The following is a 19,678-nucleotide window of genomic DNA, read 5'->3' on the forward strand; positions in this document are numbered from 1 at the left end:
CAAAATGGCAATGTTTAACTTTTGTTGAACGCATATCCAGTAAAAATGTTGGATTACATAATGGCATATTATTATTACATAATGAACAAGTTTGACTGCAGAATTTATTACCCAGCATTGATGCGATGATGGCGTCTGTCCATGTTTTTCAAAGAATATAGGAATGTTAGCTTCTCTTGTGCCAAGTTTGAAAGTGAAACTCCGTTGCACCACCCAATACAGAAAATACATGTATGTCCCTGGCTGGTAATGACTAACCATCACCAGGTTTGTCAAGCTCCTATTTATTTGCCGGCAGCATACCACCCTGCATACCACTGCTGGCTTTCTTTTGAAGCTAAGCAGGGTTGGTACTGGTCAGTCCCTGGATGGGAGACCAAATGCTGCTGGAAGTGGTGTTGGAGGGCCATTAGGAGGCACTCTTTCCTCTGGTCTAAAAAATGTCCCAATTCCCCAGCCCAGTGATTGGTGGACACTACTCTGTGTAGGGTGCTGTCTTTTGGATGGGACGTTAAACGGGTGTCCCGACTCTGAGGTCATTAAAGATCCCATGGCACTTATCTTACTTTTTAACTCTGCATTGTTGGGAAAGGGCTCGTAAGTAAGGATTTCACAGTAAAGTCTACACCCGTTGTATTTGGCCATGTGACAAATACGTTATTTGATTCTATTTTTTAAATTTATTCATTATTTTTACCAGGTAAGTTGACTGAGAACACATTCTCATTTACAGCAATGACCTGGGGAATAGTTACAGGGGAGAGGAGGCGGATGAATGAGCCAATTATAAACTGGGGATTATTAGGTGACCGTGATGGTTTGAGGGTCAGATTCTGAATTTAGCCAGGACACCGGGGTTAACACTCCTACTCTTACGATAAATTAGCTTTTTTTAAAGGAAATAGTAACAAGATAAAATAGCAATAATGAGACTGAATACAACGAGTACCGGTACCGAGTCAATGTGAAGGGGTTCGAAGTAGTTGAGGTAGTATGTACAGTCGGAAGTTAACATACACCTTAGCCAAATACATTTAAACTCAGTTTTTCACAATTCCTGACATTTAATCCTAGTAAAAATTCCCTGTCTTGGTTCAGTTAGGATCACAACTTTATTTTAAGAATGTGAAATGTCAGAATAATAGTAGAGAGAATGATTTATTTCAGCTTTTATTTCTTTCATCACATTTCCAGTGGGTCAGAAGTTTACATACACTCAATTAGTATTTGGTAGCATTGCTTTTAAATGGGTTAACTTGGAGCAAACATTTTGGGTAGTCTTCCTCAAGCTTTCCACAATAAGTTGGGTGAATTTTGGCCCATTCCTCCTGACAAAGCTGGTGTAACGGAGTCAGGTTTATAGGCTTCCTTGCTCGCACACACTTTCAGTTCTGCCCACAAATTTATAGGACTCATTTTACTGTGGATATAGATACTTTTGTACCCGTTTCCTCCAGCATCTTCACAAGGTCCTTTGCTGTTGTTCTGGGATTGATTTGCACTTTTCGCACCAAAGTATGTTCATCTCTAGGAGACAGAACGCGTCTTTTTCCTGAGCGGTATGATGGCTGCGTGGTCCCATGGTGTTTATACTTGCGTACTATTGTTTTTACAGATGAATGTGGTACCTTCAGGCGTTTGGAAATTGCTCCCAAGGATGAACCAAACTTGTGGAGGTCAACAATTTTTTTTCTGAGGTCTTGGCTGATTTCTTTTGATTTTCCCATGATGTCAAGCAAAGAGGCACTGAGTTTGAAAGTAGGTCTTGAAATACATCCACAGGTACACCTCCAATTGACTCAAATTATGTCAATTAGCCTATCAGAAGCTTCTAAAGCCATTAATTTTCCAAGCTGTTTAAAGGCACAGTCAACATAGTGCATGTAAACTTCTGACCCACAGGAATTGTGATACAGTGAATTATAAGTTAAATAATCGTCTGTAAACAATTTTTGGGAAAAAATACTTGTGTCGTGCACAAAGTAGATGTCCTAACAGACTTGCCAAAACTATAGTTTGTTAACACGAAATTTGTGGAGTGGTTGAAAAACGAGCTTTAATGACTCCAACCTAATTATATGTAAACTTCCGACTTCAACTGTACATGTAGGTAGGGGTAAAAGTGACTAGGCAATCAGGATAGATAATAAACAGAGTAACAGCAGCGTGTGTGAATGTGTGTATGCGTGTGTGTGTGTGAGTGAGTGCATGTTGTCTTAAGTAGTCTATGTGTGTTGGTGTGTCAGTGTAGTATATGTAAGTGTGTGGGTACAGTCCAGTGAGTGTGCACAGACCCAGTGCAACAGAGTCAGTGCAAATATAAAGGGTGTCAATGCAAATAGTCAGGGTAGCCATTTGATTAACTGTTCAACAGTCTTATGGCTTGGTGGTCGGATCTGTTCAGAGAAACTGGTTGTGTGAGTGACAGCACACCTGTGTGGAAGGACATAAAATAACTCAACAGTAAGTCTTGGGAAAATGTCTCATAAAATGCATTATTTTTCCTAAGGCCTATGCATACAACATACCAGTGGTGGAAAAAGTACCCAATTGTCATACTCTAGTAAAAGTAAACATACCTTAATAGAAAATTACTCAAGTAAAAGAGAAAGAGACCCAGTAAAATACTACTTGAGTAAAAGTCTAAAAGTATTTGGTTTTAAATATACTTAAGTATCAAAAGTAAATGTAATTGCTAAAATATACTTAATTATTGAAAGTAAAAGTAAAGGTATAAATACAAATAAAAAATCCTTATATTAAACAAACCAGATGGCACCATTTCCTTGTTTTTTTTTATTGACTGATAGCCAGGGGCACACTCCAACACTCAGACATCATTTACAGATAGCCAGGGGCACACTCCAACACTCAGACATCATTTACAGATAGCCAGGGGCACACTCCAACACTCAGACATCATTTACAGATAGCCAGGGGCACACTCCAACACTCAGACATCATTTACAGATAGCCAGGGGCACACTCCAACACTCAGACATCATTTACAGATAGCCAGGGGCACACTCCAACACTTAGACATCATTTACAGATAGCCAGGGGCACACTCCAACACTCAGACATAATTTACAGATAGCCAGGGGCACACTCCAACACTCAGACATCATTTACAGATAGCCAGGGGCACACTCCAACACTCAGACATCATTTACAGATAGCCAGGGGCACACTCCAACACCAACACTCAGACATCATTTACAGATAGCCAGGGCACACTCCAACACTCAGACATAATTTACAGATAGCCAGGGGCACACTCCAACACTCAGACATAATTTACAGATAGCCAGGGGCACACTCCAACACTCAGACATAATTTACAGATAGCCAGGGGCACACTCCAACACTCAGACATAATTTACAGATAGCCAGGGGCACACTCCAACACTCAGACATAATTTACAGATAGCCAGGGGCACACTCCAACACTCAGACATAATTTACAGATAGCCAGGGGCACACTCCAACACTCAGACATAATTTACAGATAGCCAGGGGCACACTCCAACACTCAGACATAATTTACAGATAGCCAGGGGCACACTCCAACACTCAGACATAATTTACAGATAGCCAGGGGCACACTCCAACACTCAGACATCATTTACAGATAGCCAGGGGCACACTCCAACACTCAGATATAATTTACAGATAGCCAGGGGCACACTCCAACACTCAGACATCATTTACAGATAGCCTGGGGCACACTCCAACACTCAGACATCATTTACAGATAGCCAGGGGCACACTCCAACACTCAGACATAATTTACAGATAGCCAGGGGCACACTCCAACACTCAGATATAATTTACAGATAGCCAGGGGCACACTCCAACACTCAGACATCATTTACAGATAGCCTGGGGCACACTCCAACACTCAGACATCATTTACAAACAAAGCATTTGTGTTTAGTGAGTCCGCCAGATTAGAGGCAATAACTGTGGATGTTCTCTTGATAAGTGCATGAATTTGACCATTTTCCGAGTACTTTTGCATTTCATAGAAAATGTATGGAGTAAAAATAACGTTATTTTCTTTAGGAATGTAGTGAAGTAAAATTAAAAGTTGTCAGAAATAGTAAAGTAATGTACAGTTACCCCCAAAAAACGACTTAAGTAGTACTTTCAAGTATTTTTACTTAGTACTTTACACCACTGCAACATATAGTATGATGTGTTGCATGCAATATTTTTCCTAAGGCCTATACATACATACCTCATAGCTAGGCTACAAGAAAAAAAACTTCAGTACATTCCTACAGGTACTTGCCCAGGCACATGGCACACGTCTGCTGCCTCTTGGGAGCCCTGTGAATTGTTAATACATGGCCTGGTTCCCAGGATGGTGTGTTTTGTTGCTCTCTAGGCCTATTCCTTCTGTACTTTAGGTAACTATGGGCTGTACACAATACAAAGGAAAGGACTTTTGTCTCATCACCTCTTTTCACCCTATTGTTTCCCCAAGCCTCAGGAGTGGTGGATCCCTTCACACTGAAATTCTTCTGGTGAAGGTCTCTCTCTCTCTCTCTTTCTCTTTCTCTCGCTCTCGCTCTCTGTCTCCCTCGCACTGAGTGTATGAAACTCAGATGAAAGCTTTTACGCCCTGCTGTGTCAGAGAAAGTGTGTTTAAGACATTATATGGTTGGTGGTTTCCTATATTACAGATTTCCTAAGGCCTATACATACAAAATTCCGTATGAGGTGTTGCATGCATTATTTTTCCTAAGGCCTATGCATACAACATACCAGTGGTGAATGATGGGACTGGGATGTATGCTGGTACTGTGATGTATGATGGGACTGTGATGTATGATGGTACTGTGATGTATGATGGGACTGTCATGTATGATGGGACTGTGATGTATGATGGGACTGTGATGTATGATGGGACTGTGATGTATGATGGTACTGTGATGTATGATGGTACTGGGATGTATGATGGGACTGGGATGTATGATGGGACTGTGATGTATGATGGGACTGTGATGTATGATGGGACTGGGATGTATGCTGGTACTGTGATGTATGATGGGACTGTGATGTATGATGGGACTGTCATGTATGATGGGACTGTGATGTATGATGGTACTGTGATGTATGATGGGACTGTGATGTATGATGGTACTGTCATGTATGATGGGACTGTGATGTATGATGGGACTGTGATGTATGATGGGACTGTGATGTATGATGGTACTGTCATGTATGATGGGACTGTGATGTATGATGGGACTGTGATGTATGATGGGACTGTGATGTATGATGGGACTGGGATGTATGCTGGTACTGTGATGTATGATGGTACTGTGATGTATGATGGGACTGTCATGTATGATGGGACTGTGATGTATGATGGGACTGTGATGCATGATGGGACTGTGATGTATGATGGGACTGTGATGTATGATGGTACTGTGATGTATGATGGGACTGTCATGTATGATGGGACTGTGATGTATGATGGGACTGTGATGTATGATGGGACTGTGATGTATGATGGGACCGTGATGTATGATGGTACTGTCATGTATGATGGGACTGTCATGTATGATGGGACTGTGATGTATGATGGTACTGTCATGTATGATGGGACTGTCATGTATGATGGGACCGTGATGTATGATGGGACTGTGATGTATGATGGGACCGTGATGTATGATGGGACTGTGATGTATGATGGGTCTGTGATGTATGATGGGACTGTCATGTATGATGGGACCGTGATGTATGATGGTACTGTCATGTATGATGGGACTGTCATGTATGATGGGACTGTGATGTATGATGGGACTGTCATGTATGATGGGACTGTGATGTATGATGGGACTGTGATGTATGATGGGACTGTGATGTATGATGGGACTGTGATGTATGATGGGACTGTGATGTATGATGGGACTGTGATGTATGATGGTACTGTCATGTATGATGGGACTGTCATGTATGATGGGACTGTGATGTATGATGGTACTGTCATGTATGATGGGACTGTCATGTATGATGGGACCGTGATGTATGATGGGACTGTGATGTATGATGGGACCGTGATGTATGATGGGACTGTGATGTATGATGGGACTGTGATGTATGATGGGACTGTCATGTATGATGGGACCGTGATGTATGATGGGACTGTGATGTATGATGGGACTGTCATGTATGATGGGACCGTGATGTATGATGGGACTGTGATGTATGATGGGACCGTGATGTATGATGGGACTGTCATGTATGATGGGACCGTGATGTATGATGGTACTGTGATGTATGATGGGACTGTGATGTATGATGGGACCGTGATGTATGATGGGACCGTGATGTATGATGGGACTGTGATGTATGATGGGACTGTGATGTATGATGGGACTGTGATGTATGATGTGACTGTGATGTATGATGGGACCGTGATGTATGATGGGACCGTGATGTATGATGGGACTGTGATGTATGATGGGACTGTCATGTATGATGGTACTGTGATGTATGATGGGACTGTGATGTATGATGGGACTGTCATGTATGATGGGACCGTGATGTATGATGGGACCGTGATGTATGATGGGACTGTCATGTATGATGGGACTGTCATGTATGATGGGACTGTCATGTATGATGGGACTGTCATGTATGATGGGACCGTGATGTATGATGGGACCGTGATGTATGATGGGACTGTCATGTATGATGGGACCGTGATGTATGATGGGACTGTGATGTATGATGGGACTGTCATGTATGATGGGACTGTCATGTATGATGGAACTGTCATGTATGATGGGACCGTGATGTATGATGGGACCGTGATGTATGATGGGACCGTGATGTATGATGGGACTGTGATGTATGATGGGACTGTGATGTATGATGGGTCTGTGATGTATGATGGGACTGTGATGTATGATGGGACCGTGATGTATGATGGGACTGTGATGTATGATGGGTCTGTGATGTATGATGGGACTGTGATGTATGATGGGTCTGTGATGTATGATGGGACCGTGATGTATGATGGGACCGTGATGTATGATGGGACCGTGATGTATGATGGGTCTGTGATGTATGATGGGACTGTGATGTTTGATGGGACTGTCATGTATGATGGGACTGTGATGTATGATGGGTCTGTGATGTATGATGGGTCTGTGATGTATGATGGGACTGTGATGTATGATGGGACTGTCATGTATGATGGTACTGTCATGTATGATGGTACTGTCATGTATGATGGTACTGTGATGTATGATGGGACTGTCATGTATGATGGGACTGTCATGTATGATGGGACCGTGATGTATGATGGGACCGTGATGTATGATGGGTCTGTGATGTATGATGGGACTGTCATGTATGATGGTACTGTGATGTATGATGGGACCGTGATGTATGATGGGACCGTGATGTATGATGGGACCGTGATGTATGATGGGTCTGTGATGTATGATGGGACTGTGATGTATGATGGGACTGTGATGTATGATGGGACTGTGATGTATGATGGGACTGTGATGTATGATGGGACTGTGATGTATGATGGGACTGTGATGTATGATGGGACTGTGATGTATGATGGGTCTGTGATGTATGATGGGACTGTCATGTATGATGGTACTGTGATGTATGATGGGACCGTGATGTATGATGGGTCTGTGATGTATGATGGGTCTGTGATGTATGATGGTACTGTGATGTATGATGGGACTGTGATGTATGATGGGTCTGTGATGTATGATGGGTCTGTGATGTATGATGAGTCTGTGATGTATGATGGGTCTGTGATGTATGATGAGTCTGTGATGTATGATGGGACTGTGATGTATGATGGGACTGTGATGTATGATGGGACTGTGATGTATGATGGGACTGTGATGCATGATGGGACTGTGATGCATGATGGGACTGTGATGCATGATGGGACTGTGATGTATGATGGGACTGTGATGCATGATGGGACTGTGATGCATGATGGGACTGTGATGCATGATGGGACTGTGATGCATGATGGGACTGGCATGTATTTCCCACTTGTTTTTATCTACACATAACGGGAATTGCCATAAGGTAGTCGGTCTCTATGTTTTGTTTTTCCTTCAGTGAGTGTTAATGGTGAGAAACTTAAATTCTGAATGAACTTGTCCATTCTCTCAAGACTAGAGAGACAATCCTACTCTGGCAAGCTGTGACTTATGGTTTACACGTGTTTGACACCCTGCTAACTTTTTCTCACACACTGACGGTTGTTTCCTCATTTTGCACCACACGTTCATAGCTTGGCAGAGTCCTCTTGCTGATGTGCTCTGCACATATAACACACGTCACACCATTTACCTTCTGTAATTGTCCATAATTACATTGTCACACCGATAACTGTGACTCACAGAAAGTCAAAGAGGAGATGATGATCAGTGTCAACACCTCGTTTTCAGTTTGCAGTTGAGTGTAGCCTATTACACTCTATGCAAGAAACATCAGTGAAGCAAGACATGAGCCAAGGCCATTGGTTAGTTGACAGTCATATGATGAGGTAAGCCTCAGGCTGTTTCGGCCTCTGTCAGTGTGACACCAGTGGGTTTTAGTCAGCAGCCCCAGGCCCCAGAGCAGTGATGAAGACCACAGGAGCCACAGGCTCATCCTCAGGCTGGCTGAAACATTCACATTGATTGGTTAGGCTTAGGTTCAGACAAGACAGGAGCACCTGCTGGGGCAGCAGCCAGCACCACCACCCACAGCTGTGATTACTGGAGACAGTGTCACAGTATAATTTTTCACAAATATACAGAGGGTAAAGGAGATCACCGCACCCCTTACATTAATATTGTACATACTACAGGAGCAGGTGAAAAACAATTTAGGCAGTGTTGTCCTGTAATTGGGTTGTGTTGACACAAGCTGCCCTGCCCAGCCCTGGAGTGGTCTCCTGCAGTAATTCTTCCATTCTGTGTGTGTGTGTGTGTGTGTGTGTGTGTGTGTGTGTGTGTGTGTGTGTGTGTGTGTGTGTGTGTGTGTGTGTGTGTGTGTGTGTGTGTGTGTGTGTGTGTGTGTGTGTGTCTGAGTGACAGTGTGACACATTGAATAGAGCCAAGCTTACTAGAGCAGGATGAGACAGAGCCCCGTCTGACTCCCAGCCAAACGCTGCGTGACTCCTTCAGAAGAATACATGCGGAGACACTGTGGAGCCTCTTGACGGTCAACACAGATATAAAGCTAATCACATCTTACCTAATATATAGTGAAATGACACCTTAGCGTACATATTTTAGGCGGGTTCATTTTCAGTTGATTTAAAAGTTATGTAGAAACTGTGTTATTAAATGGAGAGAGAGGACAATGACTTGTGAATGTGTCAGAATTCCACAGTCATTGGAAAATAGGTAAACTGCCATTTATTGGACTATAAGGACTGATGGATCATCATTTACAATCAATAGTATGATATTGATGAAAATAAAATGTATCCTATTTGAATAAAATGTTTAACTAGATTTAGCTGACATAGGGAAACCCCCTAGCCCAACAAAAACAATATGGTTTTCTCTCCAATATGACTGTGCCGAAGAGTAGTACACAATTCCTCATTTCGTCAATGGTCAAAGGGGACACAAGGCAGGTTTTCATGTTGCAATCTCCGTAGATGAGAGGGAAGTTGAAAGCATGACTTGTGCTGTCGCAGAACAGATGTTTCGTGTAGACCGGAACAACAGAACTAGAGGATTTATACTTTCTGACTGAAAAAAACATTTTTGTAACACTTATAATTAAGCAATAAGGCACAAGGAGGTGTGGTATATGGTGAATATACCTCGGCTCAGGGCTGTTCTTAAGCACGGCGCTTTGTGGAGTGCCTGGACACAGCCCTAAACCGTGGTATATTGGCCATATATCACAAACCCCAGAGGTGCCGTATTGTTATTATAAACGGGTTACCAACGTAATTAGTTAGAGCAGTAAAAATAGATGTTTTGTCATACCTGTGGTATACGATCTGATATACCATGGCTGTCAGCCAATCAGCAATCAGGGCTTGAACCATCCCAGTTAAAAATGGTCTTTGAAACACTTTCAATACATTTTTTTAAGTGATATTTTTTTTAATAAGTTATTTTATTTAATAAATGCATAAAGGACTCCCGAGTGGTGCAGCGGTCTAAGGCACTGCATCCCAGTGCAAGAGGTGTCACTACAGTCCCTGGTTTGAATCCAGGCTGTATCACATCCGGCCATGATTGGGAGTCCCATAGGGCGGCGCACAATTGGCCAACCGTCGTCCGGGGGAGGCCGTCATTATAAATAAGAATTTGTTCTTAACTGACTTACCTAGTTAAATAAAGGTTAAATAAAATATATCAAGAAATATGGCATGGGGTACATACACATGTTCATTGACTTCAACTATAACAATGAAATGATCAGTATGAAGACAGTTGGAAAGCTCAGTATGACAGGAAGAGTCTGATATCTGTGGCAGCCATTATCATGAAGGCTAAAGCTGTGGGTGAAATATATTCTATCCAGATCAGGAGGGTCTAAAATAAATGTATTGAGGCAAGGCCTCAAGATAAGCAGCTGAATACATACAGTACACTCAGTCATTGTACTCATATCATATAGCTTCAGACAACATATACAGTGACACTATGTTCTTTTTTTTCTATGAAGCTCTTTCTTCTGTGGCACATGGAATATAAAAACATTTGAGCATGAAATGAGCATGATACCACAACTGAAAAATGTGTCTAACACAGTGGGACCTACATAGAAAAATGTGTCTAACACAGTGGGGCCTACATAGAAAGATGTGTCTAACACAGTGGGGCCTACACGTGGTCCTTCTGTAGCTCAGTTGGTAGAGCATGGCGCTTGTAACGCCAGGGTAGTGGGTTCGATCCCCGGGACCACCCATACGTAAAATGTATGCACACATGACTGTAAGTCGCTTTGGATAAAAGCGTCTGCTAAATGGCATATATTACATAGAAAGATGTGTCTAACACAGTGGGGCCTACATAGAAAGATGTGTCTAACACAGTGGGGCCTACATAGAAAGATGTGTCTAACACAGTGGGGCCTACATAGAAAGATGTGTCTAACACAGTGGGCCTACATAGAAAAATGTGTCTAAAACAGTGGGGCCTACATAGAAAGATGTGTCTAACACAGTGGGGCCTACATAGAAAGATGTGTCTAAAACAGTGGGGCCTACATAGAAAAATGTGTCTAAAACAGTGGGGCCTACATAGAAAGATGTGTCTAACACAGTGGGGCCTACATAGAAAGATGTGTCTAAAACAGTGGGGCCTACATAGAAAGATGTGTCTAACACAGTGGGGCCTACATAGAAAGATGTGTCTAAAACAGTGGGGCCTACATAGAAAAATGTGTCTAAAACAGTGGGACCTACATAGAAAAATGTGTCTAACACAGTGGGACCTACATAGAAAAACGTGTCTAACACAGTGGGGCCTACATAGAAAAATGTGTCTAACACAGTGGGACCTACATAGAAAGATGTGTCTAAAACAGTGGGACCTACATAGAAAAATGTGTCTAACACAGTGGGACCTACATAGAAAAATGTGTCTAACACAGTGGGACCTACATAGAAAAATGTGTCTAACACAGTGGGACCTACATAGAAAAATGTGTCTAACACAGTGGGGCCTACATAGAAAAATGTGTCTAACACAGTGGGACCTACATAGAAAAATGTGTCTAACACAGTGGGACCTACATAGAAAAATGTGTCTAACACAGTGGGACCTACATAGAAAAATGTGTCTAACACAGTGGGACCTACATAGAAAAATGTGTCTAACACAGTGGGACCTACATAGAAAAATGTGTCTAACACAGTGGGACCTACATAGAAAAATGTGTCTAACACAGTGGGACCTACATAGAAAAATGTGTCTAACACAGTGGGACCTACATAGAAAAATGTGTCTAACACAGTGGGACCTACATAGAAAGATGTGTCTAAAACAGTGGGACCTACATAGAAAAATGTGTCTAACACAGTGGGACCTACATAGAAAAACGTGTCTAACACAGTGGGACCTACATAGAAAAATGTGTCTAACACAGTGGGACCTACATAGAAAAATGTGTCTAACACAGTGGGGCCTACATAGAAAAATGTGTCTAACACAGTGGGACCTACATAGAAAAATGTGTCTAACACAGTGGGACCTACATAGAAAAATGTGTCTAACACAGTGGGACCTACATAGAAAAACGTGTCTAACACAGTGGGGCCTACATAGAAAAATGTGTCTAACACAGTGGGACCTACATAGAAAAATGTGTCTAACACAGTGGGCCTACATAGAAAAATGTGTCTAACACAGTGGGACCTACATAGAAAAATGTGTCTAACACAGTGGGACCTACATAGAAAAATGTGTCTAACACAGTGGGACCTACATAGAAAAACGTGTCTAACACAGTGGGGCCTACATAGAAAAATGTGTCTAACACAGTGGGACCTACATAGAAAAATGTGTCTAACACAGTGGGCCTACATAGAAAAATGTGTCTAACACAGTGGGACCTACATAGAAAAATGTGTCTAACACAGTGGGGCCTACATAGAAAAATGTGTCTAACACAGTGGGGCCTACATAGAAAAATGTGTCTAACACAGTGGGGCCTACATAGAAAAATGTGTATATGTTAAAAAGTATTTCAAATGTTAATTCAAATTCACTACAGGTAAAATGATATACAGAACCTATTTTAATGTTTTTATATGCATCATGTTTGACATAGACATTACTAACAATGGCTATTCTACATTTTAAGTTAATTAACATATAGAAACAAACTTCACAAAAAAAACTATCAAAAACATGTGATATACATCATTTTCAATCTCAGGAAGAAACATTTTCACATATATTTACAAGTGCATCCATTTGTTCCTTAGGCTCTGTGACACACTGGGAGCTGTGGCTCTGTGTCTGAGAGATGCTTGGTCTCTTGGTCACAAAGAACAGTTCTTTAGTCCCCTCTCCGGGAGCTGTCCTTGAGATGTGCCAGAACAATTTCTGAATGCCTGTCTCCCTCAGGGAACTCCGGAACGTACGCGCCACAAACACATAGAGCAAAGGGTTGACCGAGCTACTGATGAACACGAGTGCTCCAGCAATGAAAGTCATGGTGGTTCTGACGCTCTCTATACGCGCTGCGGCCTCTCGGTGGGACCCCTTGATGGTGAGGATGACGAGGGAGAGCACGTTGCCGACGTGGTAAGGGGTCCAGCATAATGCGAACACCACTACCATGCTTGCAATCAACCCCATGGACTTGCGCTTGGACTTAAAGGTAATCTGTGCGATGCGGCTGTAGAGACAGCTGTAGCAGACCACAAGAATGCAAAAGGGGACAGCAAAGCCCACCAGCGTCTCCAGTAGAACACACACTGCCTCCTGGCCGTCTGAGGTGTAGTCCCTGTACAGGCAATGCTCCTCCCCAAGGTCCCCCTCCACCACCTGGGTGGGAAAGACCGGGGTGCTGAATAGGAACGCAGCAGCCCACAGAACAAGAAGAACTTTATTCAAGGCCTTCTTCCTCCTCCAGCCGGCTGAGGCAAAGGGGTGTCGGACAGCGACAAAGCGCTCGACGCTCATGAGGGTGATGAGGAAGACGCTGCTGTACATGCAGGTGTTGATGATGTACACCATGGCCTTACAGGATGCCTCCCCGAACACCCAGGAGCGGGCCAGGGAGTAGATCCACAGGGGCAAGGTGATGAGCACCAGCAGGTCTGCAGCAGCCAGGTGGAGGATGAGCACCACGGTGTGGGAGCGCTGCTGGACGTGCCTCAGGATGGTCCAGATCACCAGCAGGTTCCCCGGGACCCCCACCAGGAACGACAGGCCCAGGATCACACAGACTACTGATCGCCCTACGGTTGACATTTCATTAAACAATGCATCATCATTGTCTGAGATGGAGGAGCCCGAGCTCTTCATTTTGCACTGCAGTCAACTGCTGTTTCCTAAGAAATAATGATTTTGTCTGGGGAGTACTTCCTTATATCAATCACCCTTGGACTCGAAAGCAGTAACGGTCACTTTACTTCTGTAATAAAACAAACAAGGGTTTCTGTCTGAGTGTGACAGTAATGTGGTTAGCTAGATGTGACAAAGAAAAATGAACAGGTTGTTAAATATTTGATGTATTTTTTTTTTGTATTTATGTTTTACAGTAGATGATGTATGCCTTCCCCATTACAGTTTATACAATAATTATTTTTTGTGCGTGAGTGCATTGTGTTGGGCGCATTTTACATTGATCCCACCCTCCCCCTTTTTTGCATGCATGCATGCACACACACACCCACACACACACTACATACGCTCACACACACAAAACACACACACACACACACATGCATATTGACACCACACACACACACACTACATACGCTCACACAAAACACACACACACACTACATACGCTCACACACACAAAACACACACACACACACATGCATATTGACACCACACACACACACACTACATACGCTCACACAACACACACATGCATATTAACACCACACACACACACACACTACATACACACACACACATACACACACACACTACATACGCTCACACAAAACACACACATGCATATTAACACCACACACTCGCATATAGACACACTTTCACACTTTTTCACTCTTCACATGCACTGTTGCTACTCTGTTTATTATCTTTCCTGATTGCCTAGTAATTTGTACCCCTACCTACATGTACATATTACCTCAACAACCTTGTACCCCTGTACATTGACTCGGTACCGGTACTCATTGTATATACTGTAGCCTCGTTATTGTTAATTTATTGTGTTACTATTTTTCTTTAGCAAAAAAAAAAATCTTACTTTTTAACTCTGCATTGTTGCAAGTGAGCATTTCATGGTAAAATCTACACCTGTTGTATTTGGCGCATGTGAAAAATAACATTTTATTTGACATAGGATTGACTCTTTTCATTGTTATTATTGATTACTCTACTGCATTGTTGAGGAAGCTAGTGCATAAGCATTTGACTGCACATTTTATACCTGCTGTAAACAGGATTTGTCATGAAATAATTCAACAAATTTATTAGATTTTATGGATGGGTAGGTTACGTTCTGAATGTAATCTATTACAAACTAGTCATCAGTAATGTAACTAGGATAACACAAACTCAGTAACATAATCTACATAACATAATACTTCCACAGTTTCCTGTCCAAAACTGTAATCCTAGTTACATTACTTTTTAATTAGAAAAAATATAAAAAGGATCCATCAAACTAATTTGGTGTGTCGTCATACTAGTCTCTGACTTGAACAAACTTAAACTTGCACCTGTTTTTATGTTGAATTGAGTCATTGAGAAAACAGAGACGTCAGAATTTATTTTTTGCAAACATCCTTTCTGAATAAAAAAGTAATCATATAGTTTTTCAAAAGCATCCATAATCTGATTGCAATATTTCTAGCTGGTAAAGTAAGTGATTACAGGTAGTTGTTTTTCCTAATTAGACATGTAGTTGATTACGTGTAGTGTACCCAAACCCTGATTTTACTGGACAACATTGCACTTGATAGACTTTTATTTTGAAAGTTGTTGTGATGACGCTCAGAATTTCATGTCCCGGGGCCTGTTGCACAAAACTAGGATAAGGGATTAAACCAGGATATCTTGGTGATCCTGGCTCAATTGATCCGTAATCCGGTTGCACTAAAGATGGATAGGGGGCAGGAGGATATGTTATGGTATAAATTACCATGGAGATTTATTCTGTGGAGCTAGCCTGCTCCAGACCAGGCTAAATTCCAGGATCTATTTAATCTCATCCCTAATGTCAGCAGTCACCACAAATGGAAACCAATAGTTATTTCACTGCTCACTATACATTGTTATCACATATAACTAGACCCACTGTCATTATTTAAACGTTTGTGATCATTAATTTCAATGATTTTGGATAAAAAATGATTTTTAGATGTTGCTATCATTAGATAATTTACAGTTTCCCATAGACTATATATAAAATGATAGAATATTAGGGCCACAGAGGGAAAAAAAAGACAAGTCATAATATTGTAACCAGTTGTTTTAAAGGAGGACAGTTAAAATGACAGATGCGGGGCATTTCGTGAAATTGTACTTCAGTATGGTTTCATAAACAAAGACATGCTGATGTGCCAGAATATTAAGTATCACATTGTCATAAGTATCAAAACTGTAAAAACAATATGTAGCTTTTCTGCAGAAAGAACCAGCCTCATAAATTTATGACTTTATCCTTTTTCTTCAGTGTGGCCCTAGTACTCTGTCATATAAACAAATACACATTCCATATGAATATAAAAACACAATGTGTAACATTATGTTCCTTTATTGAATAAGGACAAAACAAAGCAGGTAAACCATCAGCTCCTTTCGAAACTGAAGTCACAGTGACTCTACAAGATGGAAAGCACAGAATCCAAGCATATTATACAAAATGATACATACACATTCAAAGGTCTGTATATAACACACCCTGCATGTCTGCACACTAAAATAAATGCAGGACAAATCCATACACATCAACTGAACAGACAAATGAATGGATGCAGTAGCCTCCCTGCAGCCTTGTATTACACACAGTATACCGCACAAACATCATAAGAGGCCAAATTCGTAAAAAAACTAACCCAAAAAAACCCAAATTCCTCTGCCACCGCAGGACATATTTAACCAAAATTGAAAGCACACATACTAACTAAAATAATTCAACACATATTGGTCCCTCAGCAGCCGACCACTGTCGTCATCAGGGAAGATTGCCGGATTGTCCCAGTCCATGGCTGGTGGCACTCTGGGGGCCCTCTCCTTCCTCAGGCAGGCCACATTGTGGAGGACAGCACAAGCCACAGTAATATCACATGCCCTAACAGGGCTGACCCTTAATTTGTGAAGGCAGTGAAAGCGTGCCTTCAGGAGGCCAAAGGTCATTTCAACTCTGGCCCTCGTCCTGGCATGGGCATGGTTGTAGGCCTGCTGTGCTTCCTGGGGGTCTGTGAAAGGTGTCAGGAGAAAAGGCTGGCAGCCATACCCCCTGTCTCCCAGCAACACACCAGAGAATTCACCTGTCAACACAAAATCTCATCATTACTACCTCATAAACACAGTGATATTCTTGACACAGCCATGATGGTTATAAATAGGGGTTGTGTGGCTTACCTTGTGATAGGCACTGATAGATTTCAGAGGCCCGAAAGATTCTGGAGTCATGGACTGAGCCAGGCCATTTTGCCACAACATTGCTGATCACACAGTCAGCATTGCAGACCATCTGAAATCATAAGATGAGGAATATTACACCAATCAATGCACATCACTGGCAATGCAGAGTGTTCGTCAATGGACAATATCAAAAAGTTATGTTCACCTGAACATTAATGCTGTGAAAGGATTTCCTATTCACAAAATCGGCCTCATGGGCACCTGAGGGGGCTTTTATCCTTATGTGTGTGCAGTCCACTGCACCAATGACATTGGGGAAACCTGTCACACAAAGTAATGAGTATCCTACTATGTGTTAACAGTTGTCCTGTAATTTGTAGATCCTCTTACCTGCAATCCTATAGAACTCATCTTTGATGTCACAGAGTCTTCTGTGGCCAGGGAAGGAGATGAAGACATCTGCTAATGCTTTGATAGCCAGACACACACTCCTTATTGTGCGGCAAATTGTGGCCTTGTTCTGCATCCCCCACTGAGTACAGGAAGGCTCCACTAGCAAAAAAGCGCAAGGCCACACAAACCATTTGCTCCACACTCAGTGCATGGCTACGTGCAGTGCGGTGCTTAATCCTGGGACCCAGTAGTCTGCATAGATACCTGATGCCATCTGCAGAAAACCTGTATCTTTCATATAGATGGTCGTCAGGGAAGGCCAGTGGGTCCAACCGGTCCCTGAAGACCCTTTCTCGCCTGAAGGCTCTCCTCAGCACAAGTGCTTCTTCATCCACCACATCTCGCACGAATGGGCATGCCATTGTCAGAGCAGAAAGGAACACACAATTTTGGGCCTTCATATAGGCTAGTGGCCACACCTGGTGCTGGGGGTGGGCAAAAGAGGGCGATGCCTTATAACGATGACTTGGTTGTACTGATTGCTGGGAAAATAAAAAAACCTTAGAAAGATGCCACCGTCCTGTGTGCTCACAATAAGAGCTCATATGTCATGGCTCACTTGACTTTACGAGAATATACCTAATTTTTATTTTGAGCTGTGTCATCTTCTTGGAGCTGGGGGAGGAAATACAAATAATGATTAATACATTTGTGTTACAGTTAGCATACAGTGTACATTGAAGGCATATCTCACCTCCCTCTCAAGTTTTTTTATTTCAAGGTCCAGTTTCCTAATTGTCCTCTTTTTTATTTCGGACTCCAGTGCAAGATTTTCCATCTTTTTCATCTTGTACTGAATGTCTATGTCTGCCAGTTCTATTTGGCGCCGGAGGTGGTTGCCATACAACTTTCTGATAGCTTGTGAGCTCTGTGAACACAATACAATTAGCGCAGCTGGAATTTGGCAGGATGTGGTGTCCTTTTATTAATACGCACTATGTTGCCAGGCTGGTTTTCCCACTGTATAGCATCTGGGTCCTGTAAAAGAAATTAGATTTTTTGATTTTGATGAGGACTCCTCACCATTGTAGAGTAAATAGTACTTTCACAGTCTTACCATGATACCTCATGCCTTCTGGAATCCAGAGAGATGGTCTCCTCCTCATCATCATCATCATCTCCATCATGTGCTGTTGCTGCTGCACTGGGGCCTTCACCCTATCACATTTAATCGGATTCATATTGAAGCTAGTAGACAAGACATGCCAGGCCTACAGTATGCCTTTGATGGAGTACTCACTGGATCAGCATCGTCTGGTGCTTGTGCTGGTGGCTCTAACAGGAACACAGTGCTGCCAGACACTGCAAGGCAATAGGTAAACCAAAGTCAGACAGTCCAAATTGATTCAATATGAATGTGGTTGTATCCCATGTAGAGATGGAAGGACATACCTTGAATGAAGCGGGTGGCATCTTGGGAGGAACCTATGCTCGTCTCTTTCCCCCAGGGATCCCCTCTAAGACGGGCCTGCCTTTATTTAGCTCCAAGGCCATGTCCTCTGCTGGGGTAAGGTCAGCCTTTGGTGACCCACCACCCGTGCCTTGTCTGTGGGTATTCTTTTTCACTGCTAAAACAGTACAGACAATGTGTGAGCAGGCACCTTCTGGGTACAATATATGCTTGTGCTTTGTTAAATATTAGTCAGGGACCATACCATTCTGCAGAATGTTCTTGTATTTGATTTTGACCTGCTGCCATGTCCGTTTTGGCCCGTTCATGTTTAATCTACACACACACACACACATTTAATGGAGTCACACTGCAAAAAATTACTTGGTATTTTTGTCTTGTTTTCAGTAAAAATATATAAAAAAAAAACTTAAATAAAGATGTATTTTCTTGATTTGCTAAATGACCTAGCAAAATAAGTATAGTTTAGACAAAAAATATAAACTTTAAGTAAATGTGTGCTTAAAACAAGCAAATAAAAAATCTGTCAATATAATAAAAATTCTCTTGAAATAAGTTGACT

The 19,678-nt window shown here is 42.2% G+C and overlaps 1 protein-coding gene, 1 long non-coding RNA gene and 1 pseudogene across 2 annotated transcripts; all 3 read right to left on the reverse strand.

The window, feature by feature from the left end:
* Positions 1-10,750: 10,750 nt before the first annotated feature.
* LOC127927292 (uncharacterized) lies at positions 10,751-12,424 on the reverse strand. Its single transcript, XR_008126828.1, has 4 exons — positions 12,175-12,424; positions 11,713-11,976; positions 11,515-11,646; positions 10,751-10,835 (listed from the first exon to the last, which is right to left on the reverse strand). It is a non-coding gene; the product is annotated as an uncharacterized LOC127927292 (long non-coding RNA).
* Positions 12,425-12,735: 311 nt separating this feature from the next.
* Positions 12,736-14,966, reverse strand: LOC118360858 (leukotriene B4 receptor 1). Its single transcript, XM_052513448.1, has one exon. It carries the CDS (start codon positions 13,989-13,991, stop codon positions 12,891-12,893), a length of 1,101 nt encoding a protein of 366 aa, XP_052369408.1. The 5' UTR covers positions 13,992-14,966; the 3' UTR covers positions 12,736-12,890.
* Positions 14,967-15,616: 650 nt separating this feature from the next.
* LOC127927291 (putative nuclease HARBI1) lies at positions 15,617-19,522 on the reverse strand (annotated as a pseudogene).
* Positions 19,523-19,678: the final 156 nt, after the last annotated feature.

Source organism: Oncorhynchus keta, unplaced genomic scaffold (genome assembly GCF_023373465.1).
Source record: "Oncorhynchus keta strain PuntledgeMale-10-30-2019 unplaced genomic scaffold, Oket_V2 Un_scaffold_1109_pilon_pilon, whole genome shotgun sequence".
Classification (NCBI taxonomy): domain Eukaryota; kingdom Metazoa; phylum Chordata; class Actinopteri; order Salmoniformes; family Salmonidae; genus Oncorhynchus; species Oncorhynchus keta.

Excerpts from the sequence above, each read along its gene's own strand:
- LOC118360858 (XM_052513448.1), bottom strand. The coding sequence starts at position 13,991 with ATGAAGAGCTCGGGCTCCTCCATCTCAGACAATGATGATGCATTGTTT.